Genomic DNA, 10,011 nt, shown 5'->3' on the forward strand with positions numbered 1-10,011 from the left:
GTTAAAGGCTTGAAATGAATATAATATTAGGCTTTTTGGGAACAAGGTATCGTATTTATAAAGACATTTTTTTATTTTTAAAACTATTTTTATGAATTTGTGGTCAGATTTTTGGGGGATTTTGATTTTTTTTTTTCAGTTGTATTTCAATTGATTTCTTGTGCCTTGGGTTTTCTTTGTCTTCGAACATCTTTGGATCATTTCGGAAATCGGTTTTTCACTTTAACACGCCTTGCTTTGAATTTTTTGTATCCTTTTCAGGTAACCCAAAAATAACATCGATCAATTATCAGGCGTGATGTATGAAATCCATAATTCTCATGGAGGTTTAGATATCTTTCATCCCCGCAAATACTGTCTATCTTGAGGAAACAAAACATTTAAAGGCTACAATTTTTTATATAGTGATGAAGTTAAAGCTAATTGCTAAAACTCACCAGAGGGGGCAGCACCTTACCAGCAACTAAAAGACCCCACTTACTCCTGCTTCCTGGAAACCCTTCACACACTGTACACAAACTGTACACAAACTGTACACACACTGTACACACACACCATGCCATCAGCCTGTTACTCATACCTTCCTGCATCACAATAACAGACAGTGTTATTGTCTTGTTGGTAGGCAAGCAGGAGGCTTAAAATGGAAACACAATCATTTATATTTAAATATCTTCATGTGTGTGATGATGCATGACATCCCCAGTCTCTATTTGTCTTCCGTCTTTGCCAGCATTTACTGCAGGTTGTACTCCAGTTAAAGGCTAATACTATAGGCAGTCCAAATGAACCAAGTGCTTTATTGGACATGGGTACCAGTCTCTTGAGTGAGTGCTGTCGTAGCTGAAGAAAACACGCTGTATTTTGCTCTAGTATGTGTTGATTTTACAAAATGTTCATGGGTCATACTCATGCACAACACAATTTTTAAAATGATCAAGACACCAGACTTATTTCTGTACATAAAAATGGGAGTTTAATTGAAACTTTTGTATCAAAAAATAGCAATATCCATCCTTAACAGCCATGAGTCACAGCTATAGTGAAACGTCTCCGATATGAGGCTATGTGACGACTACGAAGGCTGTTCCAACCGTTGTTTATCCTTCCATAGAACTCAAAATTAATCTTGACAGTACGAAAAGCAGATGGATATCTCTGATGATTAGCCATTCAACATTACCAACAGACTTTTCTTTTTTTATAAGTAGTTAATAACATTCAAATGCTCTTTTTCAAATTTAAGTAAACTTGTTTTATTCTGCTTTACATCGACAACTGCTTCAGTGCATCCTCCACATCTAAAAAAAAACATGTCGAAATGTAAAAATAAGTTATAGGAATGCAAAACAGGGGCAAAGTAGGATATGCAAAATTTAGAGGGGGTTTTAAGCATAGACAATAAATAAATAAATAACCACAGAGTGTGGAATGTCTACATGTTTACAAATAAATTAAATGCAAACGGGGAGGAAAAATAATGTACACACAAAAAGAGAAAAAAATACACACTGTACAATATTTGAAAAAAGAAAAAGACATAATTGAGACCATGAATATTGCATTGATTGTGCATTTCACACCCCAAAACCCTGAGGGAGGCCAGGGGCGGGGGCCATGTAGTGTCAAGCAGTGAGATGGCGGGAGGCAAAAAGAAAAGTCAAGAGGGCCGCACACCCCATAACAGGCATGAGAGGGGAGGAGAGGGAGAGAAAAAGGTGGAGGTGTGTGTGTGTAGACATTCAGAAAAGACAGGATCCAGTTTCCAAACACCTGTTCAGGCTAGAGTGAGAGAGCAGCGTTAAAGAGAGCGACACGGAGTTGAGTGTTTTTCAAGTATTCCATTGTCAGGAGGAGCCCCCACCTCTTTCTCTCCGAGCTAATGCTATCTTTGCCTCAAGGCTGGGGGCTGGTCGGCTTACAGTGATGGAGAGGAGGGACGAAAGAAGCCCCTCCCATCACAGCACAGGCAACTTAACCACCGGGCCATGGGGCAAAAACAAAAACAGAGTTGTTGTCAAACCCCCCCCCCGCACACAGAAAAGCAGCTTTCGAAAAAAAGGCACTACAAAATCAAAATTAAAACATTTAAATAAAAAGGTTTTTTCTCCAAGCTCTATGAGAGCAGCCATGTCTGAATAAGAGGGCCTCGCCAGCTGCATACCCAGCCTAGTAACAGAACGAGTAAAATAAAGTTAAAAAAACGGGGAGGGGGAAAATAAATAGTGCTGGTAAGACCGCCCAAACAGAAAAAATGTTCCCAATGAGGAAACAAAAATAATCAAAAAAAGAGGGGATGGGGGAAAATAAGATTAGGAAGAACAAATAGTAATAAATTAGAAAATTCCCGACAAAAGAGGAAAATTAAAGTACATTTTTCTCGCCGGAGCAGCGGTGTCAGACGCCCGGCCACTGATGGGCTACAGGCTGCCGGCCTTAAGTCCATATCATCAAACCCCTTCTGTCCGAACCCCCCTTCTTTCCCAACAAAGTCTTTTCAGTCCAACAGGGCCACCCTCAGAGGCTCTCCTTGCTCGAGCTTGTGCTTGACGAAGAGTCTGTATCGATGGTCCTGAGGCGGATCTCCCCGGCAACAGGCTCCTCTTGTGACTTGGGAGATTCTGTCGTCGTCGTCGTCCTCATCCAGGGATGGTCGCAAATCTGCTCCAGGGTGGGCCGGTCTGAGGGCCGCAGGGCCAGGCACCATTTGATCATCTGCTGGCACTCTGAAGGGAGGAGACAGAAACTGTGATTAGGACGAGAGGCTCTGATCCAGGTTGAGTTTTTTCTTCTTTTTTTATGAGGCTGCACTGCATATGACTCAATTTGCATGGATCATTGATGTCCTAGTGTGTAGGCGGCACAGAGAGCCAATAGAATGAGCACGCTCATCTTTTTTTAGGATAACTAGGGCTGTTACAAAAGGCAGATCATAACATCTATCATTTATATTAATCTTAAATCAGTCTGCCAGCTATCTCAGCAGGCAAGCCATTATGTTTGTGAGGTATTCCACTGAGGTAAAGAGCCAAACTATGAGGAGGATTTTGGGCTGTACCACTCACGGTGGCTAGGGGGCAACAGAGTCAGCGTGTGTGTGATGCGTGTTGTTATGGTTGACTTACCAGCTGAAACTCTTCTCCTGAAGTACAGTCTCCCTCTGAGGATCTCCTCGTCCTGCTCAAAGGGGATGTCTCCACACACCATGTCGTACAGCAACACGCCTAGCGACCATACCGTCGCGGAGCGGCCATGGTATCTATGGAAGCGGATCCACTCTGGTGGGCTGTATACTCTGGTACCTAAAGAAAGAGAGGGGAAGAGAGAAGTGTGGGGGTGAGTGGTGAGTGCGAAACATAGTATGAGGCAGTAAAACAAACACAAGAAGGTTCGTTTTTATATCTATGTGATATAATCAGAATATAGGAGGCCTCAGTGCTCAAAATATAGGAACAGCAGATTAAATAAATAAAAACATTGCATAATAGTAGTAATGCTTTCCATCTTCCTTATACCCACTAAACTGGGTGACTTGCATGCATATCCTCTCTCCCTCACTCCCTCCTTTCTGTCCCTCCCCCCTCCCTCGTGGAAGGAGGAACTTGGATAACAAAAAAAGGCAATGGGAGCCCATCACGTGAACCACCGACTCAGGTTTCACAACAAACAGATGTTACGTGGCACTGACCTAATACCCACAAACTGTGACTGGTTCTCTAGCTTAAATAACACAACACACCTTCTCAAGTGAGGATGAATCAAGATATAGATATATAAAACACATTTAAATAACGGGCACTGACAGGATTCATACACCGAGTCCTACATGTGAATCCATCCCATGTGCATCACTACTGAGTCACTGGATGCTTTTTATTTGGCAGTATTGGCTGTGATTATGATGGCAAGGAAAACCCTCGACCAAAACAGACCACTGCGTCACACACTCGTGAACGCCTCCATATCTGAATATAGCTCAGCGGAGCATCAAGGGCAAACACAACCCAGCCCACACGGATGTGTCTTCAAAACAACAAATTACAAATGCTAGCTTCTAATATCAATGAATGCAATAGGAGGAAGGGGGTTTGCTTACCATCGAAATCGGTGTAGACTGTGTCCTTGAGAATCGCCCCTGAGCCAAAGTCAATAAGCTTGAGCTCCCCGGTGCGCAGATCAACAAGCAGGTTTTCATCCTTGATGTCTCTGTGAACCACGCCGCAGCTGTAGCAGTGTCTGACCGCCTCCAAAACCTGGCGGAAAAAGCCCCGAGCGGTGTCTTCGTCCAGGGCTCCCTTTTCGGTGATGAAGTCGAAAAGGTCCTTGACCAGCTCCGGCCTCTCCATGACGATCAGCCAGCCGTCCGCCCGCTCGTAATAGTCCAGCATTTTGATAACTCCGCGAAACGACGAGCTGACCTTCTTTAGCAGCAGGATCTCCAGAGGCACCATAGCACCGTTCTGTAATAAAATCAGAAATAATTAGAGATATAACGCACTAATAAAGCACAAAACCCAAATCATTCAGCAGGCAGGGGGGAGGGGGGGGAAGGGGGGGACCAAAACAAACCACACACAGATCGGGAATGACTACTTACAATTGTGCCCCACTCGGTCACCCTCTCCTTTGCAACATGTTTCACAGCAACCTGAAATAAAAGAATAAAAGAAGTAAGCAAACGTTCGAATTACTGTTGGGGAAAAGCATTGTGTTTTGATCTGAGGACGCCCCGGCTTTCATGGCGACCGCACATGCAACATCAAAACATAGACCCTGATCCTTCTCCTTACCGGTGCGCCATCAGAGATCCGACTGCCAGCGTACACTGTTCCGAATCCTCCGCTGCCCAACACGGATCCCACTTGGTAAACCTTCTCGAAAGACTCCTTTTCCGCTTTAACTGCAAATGTAAATAAACAATGTTAAGGTATGTGCGACATTTTCACAACAAACCACCGCATAGTGCGAGGTTAAGGTTGATATCTTTCATTAACTAGCTTCAAACGGTAGCAGTAACGTTAATAGAGGCTTCTTAAATTACTTCTCAATTTTTAAATCAAACAGAGGTGGTGAAAAAATATAAAGTAACGTACCTGGCTGAAGCTGTATTTTCACTGGTAGATGATCCATACTCGAAGGGTTGCAAATGTGCGAAAATGAACCAAACTTTGACAACAACATATTCACGCTGAAAAGCCGGCGTAGAGTATTCTTATTCAGCAGCTGAGAGTCCGAAGAACCGAAGCAGGCACACGACTGAAATGCAGGTTCAGTAGAAATTGTGGTGTGGACCGTCTTGGTTTCAAGTGAATCGTATATATCCAGTCAAGCAGTGCGTAAACTCCGCCGCACCGCACCCGGTAAAGACGACTCACGACCGTGGAGTCGTGCACCGTTTCCCAAAAAGAGGCATTAAATCTGACTTCTGTGTCTCGACTGAAGCAAAAACAAACGAAAGCAGTCCTCTGAAGTGATAAAATGCCCGGGCACTCCGATGTGTATGGTAGCCGTAAGGACAGTGCGTTTAAAGGGCTTCCGCAGTGTGTTGTTATCCTGAAGAGTGGCTGCTGTCTGAGCTTTGGCGCGGTCTCCCAGAGCCAATATTTTGACGCGCAGTGGGATTCTGATATCCCTCCGCCCCCAATACAAGTCGACACGTTCGCTTAATTACAGCTCAAAACCGCCCCTTTTCATTAGGTAAAACATAACAGAAACCATTTCGTATCTGTTGTGATTTAAACATCCTTATGTTGGAATTTTGTATTGATATAACCATTTTTATAGCGCACTACTTTCTCATAGTACGAGACGCCCATGAATCCCTTGTCTGGAAGCTTTGCGCTGTGTTCACTATCGACTCGGGGCCACGACCAATAAGATGCCGTATATAAATACCGTGTTTGATATCTGGACCAATCCAGATTTTTTTGTATAATAAAGCAGGCATTTGAGCGCACGTGGCGGCAATTCTGAGTCGCCCTCTCCCCTCCCTTCCCTCCTGCAGCTCTGCAGTGAGACAGACAGAGATGCTAACAGTGGAAAACTGACTTTGTAGTGTGTTTCACCACAGATTGCTCTGTCTTCTCAGTTTTCAAGTGACTTTGTATACCAAAATTCCCCTTGTGTTATTTGTTTACCTTTTGTAAACCATTAATACAGTGCCTGTTATCCACATCACACACTTGGGACCAATTTTCTAAAGAAAGTTTGTAATTGTTTTTGTTGAATCTTGAATAAAGTAATATATTTCGATTAAATCATACGTTCAAGTGTCCTAGCCAAGATAGGCAATGACCTGCAGGATAGCAACATACAACAAAAGACACAAAATGTAATAAAAACAAACCTAAAATGGAATGTCAGTTTCTTAAAACTTTAATAAAACGTATTAAATCAACAATAATAAGGATATTGCCTCCTAGAAACTGCTTCTCTGGCAGATTTTAAAAAGTCCAATAACTATATAAACATTTTTCATACTCTAAATAATCTATAAAATATCATTTAAAAGGCTCTCAGAAGACAGGTGCTGGACATGCATTGGTGCAAAAGGGTAATGATGTGCTGTCCTAAGATGATTGCAATACCATACATTAAAGACAGGCGTTTTAATTATGATAAAACTAAAAACAATCTCATGCACATAAGTATGAAAACAAAATAGCACATAAAAACACAATCAGATTGCCAAGGTTTGTGAAGCCAGCTGTCCTGTTTCAGAAGGTAAACTTTCCAGTTCTACTGTTGCACATGTGACATGACCTTGGCTCTCTGTGAACTCTCCACTTTGTATCTTCTGCTACCTCTGATAACCTGCGTGTGTATGCATGTGTGTGTGTGTGTGTGTATGCATTCAATAACCAAATAGAAGCATCAGAGAGTTCCAGGGAACCTTATCTTGCTATAGGCCGACTGCAAAGTTATGTAAATGTGCACAAACTCAGGCTGCAGAAGAGAGCAGAGTAACAGCCTGTGTGATCATGTAGTTTGTGAATGTTTGACTCTAACAAGTTCAGAACTTACATGCCGTCAAGATATTTGTACATAGCTTCCTGTTGTTTCAGTATAAAAACACCCTATAGACATATTGCTTTATATAAAGATCTGTGTTCCCTTAAAGAAAATGAGTTAATAGGACACATACATGTACTAATCCATTTGCATTTTAAGGCATATACCAATATAACCCTCCCACAAAGGTTGTGTGATAACATAGCAGAAGCCTCAATGGTGGATTTGCTTTTATCTCATTAAACATTAGCATACACAACAACGAGTTCAATGGTTTATTGTATTAAGCTTCAAATGCAATGTGTTCAGCCCTTCATCAGGGTCAGCAACAGCCTATTCCCTGCAGAAATAACCTTCCACCTCTCCTCATATTTCTAAAGCAACGTACACATACAGTTGTTATGAGCAATGCTTTGCTTATTTAGTATTCCAAAGTTCTTCTAAAAGCTGAAAAAAATGCATCTTAATGAGGAGCTGCCTCCGACAGTTCAGCTCAGGTGAATTTCAAATAGTAAATAGCTTGAAGTCATCAGCCGGAATGAGTTATATTTTCTATGGCTCTTACACTAAACCAGTCTCTCCTCATTTGTACTTCTGGATAGAGTGTCACTTCAGCTGAAGTCACTCTGGCAACGGAGGAGAGCACTATGCATCGCAGAGAAAGGAATACAAAAATGTGTATGTACTTTTTCTTTAGCCACTTCAACAGGTGTACCCAAACACAATGCAGGTCAGGATAGCCCTCGGTATATGTCATGTCCTTCATGCAAGTGTGCAAATGGTTTCAGTTGGAAAATGTTAAGGGCGACTGGAATGATATTGAGTGATAGATCAGTGCCATGTCAAGGGTGTTTACTGCCTTTCACCCAGTAGGTGATAGGTTCCAGCAATCCCATGATCTTGGGTATGAAACAGATATTATGGATGGATTAAAAGCAGCTTAACTCACTGACAAGCACCTCTCTTTCTGTAAAGGCATCTTACACACACACAAAAAATGCATTTAACACATGGTATGGATCCCCCAATAAAGTATCTTAAATTGTAATCCTTTCACTTTCTTGGTGGTGTGAAGAACCAGTTGAGCAACAAGCTACGTCGTCAGGCAGTGTGCCAACCCAGTGTGATGACAGCAGAAGCCCACAGCTGTTTTACCACGGCTTCATTTGAACGCATGCTATGCAGTTGTTCATAGCTCTCATGGGAAATTATCATCAGGGCTTTTATTTATGTTCACCAATCCTTTGATCCGTGCATGTAGCAGAAGCGAAGAAGGGAGGGAGCAAAAGAAAAATGGCTTGCGGCCCACTGATGAGCTGTCACTGTCCTCCCTGCTCCTTCTCTTTCCTTTTTTTTTTGCTTCATTTCTCCCTGTCTTTTCTCTTCTCCGCGTGCCTGGGATGCCTCCCATTTTCCTTTGCTCTAATTACTGCCTTAGTAAACTGTGTCAGCGAGCTGAAATAGTTTTGATGAGGGGTCCGGCTGCGTTTGCATCTGTAATTTGATGGGTTTCATTGGGGACACATAAAACCAGACACACCAGAGCGTACGTGACCACATTAGAGCCTCGGGTCGGCAGAGTTTATTTTTAGCCCCATCACGCTAGTCCGGTGGCAGCCACATCATTTTGGGTAGCCGCCGATTGAAATCGATCCAGCTTGGTTGAGCTGGTGCTCTCTGCCAGGGAAATCTGAGGGCCTGGATTTGTCATGCAGCATGCTGGGGTTAGATTCCTCAACATGTGTGCAGGATGGACATGTATTATGTTCTCTGCGGGCATTTTCACAGTAACTGTGTCCTCATGTAGGAGCGCCCGGCCTAAACGATTACATTTATATACAGGGTTAGATCATCTAGATTATCTTTTAAAAATGAGATCCCATGACAGAAACTTTGAGAAAACTAGATAAGGTTAATCCGCTTCACTTTGGTGAATTTAGACCAGCAAATGCAGGCCATTGCCCATTAGCAAGCTGTCTTGAACATGCTGACCTTCGAGGAAACGGAGAGCTGGAAAGTTATGAAATGCATTTTTTTTTTCAAACCAAAGAATTATAGGGACATCTTACAAGAAATTTCCCCCTGAGAATTACATAACTTCAAGGACTTTTCTCCTGTTCGTATTCACACCGCCAATAGGAATGCTGAAGTTGCAAACTTCACTTTCGTTACAAGCTGTTGTTTGGTGTACACGGCTAACCGACTGTAGCATTGGTAGCACTGCTAGCAAGCAACTGTCGAGTGTATTAGCTTTAAACTGACTGACAAGTGCTACCATGACCCGACTGGCTAGCTCACAGCTACACAGTTTAGCAACTAGACATGCGTGGATTTATTTCTCTGTAGACACATTGCATTCCATTACTTTGAGAGACAGCGTTACTGTAGGCTGCTGACCCTCTTCAGGTTAAGGCCTTTGTTTTCCATGTCAGCCAGGTCACTATATGGATTATTGTCTGGACTCAGCATTATGTAACACTGTCAGGTCCCTACTCAGCCTCGTAATCCGGCAGCCACGATGCTCCAATAGTTCTTCTTACACATATTCTCACACTTTCTCTTTCCCATATTGTTCTTTATGTATTCTTTTAAAGCAAAACGGATATTCTGCTTCGTGTGTTAGTATCTATCTATGTACAACCAGCCAGGGAAGTCAAAGGAGGTCAAATCGAGAGAACAAACATGGAAGTATTAAGATTTCCTGAGAGGACATTTATAATTGTTAAATTGTAATTTGTTTATGGTTGGCATTGTGTATCATTCTCTGGATGTCTAGGACACAAATATTCGCTAACCCCTAATTTAGTGAAAGAGAAATATAACAGTGTTTATTCTTCTGAATGTTACATGAAAGCATTTGCTCAGTGATGCCCTAATTGACTCAATTACTGGCAATTAAGCCCTAGCACTTGAGGACGACAGCTTCCAGCACACACACATGTGAAAGGACTCAAGTAGTCATATGCACACACACCCTGTTCTTCTTAGGTGCTTTTTTAT

The 10,011-nt window shown here is 42.5% G+C and overlaps 1 protein-coding gene across 1 annotated transcript; it reads right to left on the bottom strand.

Annotated features, from left to right (window-relative positions):
* Nucleotides 1-950: 950 nt before the first annotated feature.
* LOC134879348 (serine/threonine-protein kinase pim-3-like) lies at nt 951-5,676 on the bottom strand. Its single transcript, XM_063905804.1, has 6 exons — nt 5,094-5,676; nt 4,791-4,900; nt 4,598-4,648; nt 4,097-4,460; nt 3,126-3,302; nt 951-2,726 (listed from the first exon to the last, which is right to left on the bottom strand). The coding sequence occupies exons 1-6, from the start codon at nt 5,179-5,181 to the stop codon at nt 2,518-2,520; spliced, it is 999 nt and encodes a 332-aa protein (XP_063761874.1). The 5' UTR covers nt 5,182-5,676; the 3' UTR covers nt 951-2,517.
* Nucleotides 5,677-10,011: the final 4,335 nt, after the last annotated feature.

This window comes from Eleginops maclovinus, chromosome 17 (genome assembly GCF_036324505.1).
Source record: "Eleginops maclovinus isolate JMC-PN-2008 ecotype Puerto Natales chromosome 17, JC_Emac_rtc_rv5, whole genome shotgun sequence".
Classification (NCBI taxonomy): domain Eukaryota; kingdom Metazoa; phylum Chordata; class Actinopteri; order Perciformes; family Eleginopidae; genus Eleginops; species Eleginops maclovinus.

What these genes read in the sequence shown, in the direction of transcription:
- LOC134879348 (XM_063905804.1), bottom strand. Translation starts at nt 5,181, where the DNA reads ATGTTGTTGTCAAAGTTTGGTTCATTTTCGCACATTTGCAACCCTTCG. An exon ending in GGATCTCTGATGGCGCACCG is followed by an intron (nt 4,649 to 4,790) that starts GTAAGGAGAAGG and finishes CTTTTATTTCAG; the next exon opens with GTTGCTGTGAAACATGTTGC. An exon ending in TGACCGAGTGGGGCACAATT is followed by an intron (nt 4,461 to 4,597) that starts GTAAGTAGTCAT and finishes ATTTTATTACAG; the next exon opens with AACGGTGCTATGGTGCCTCT.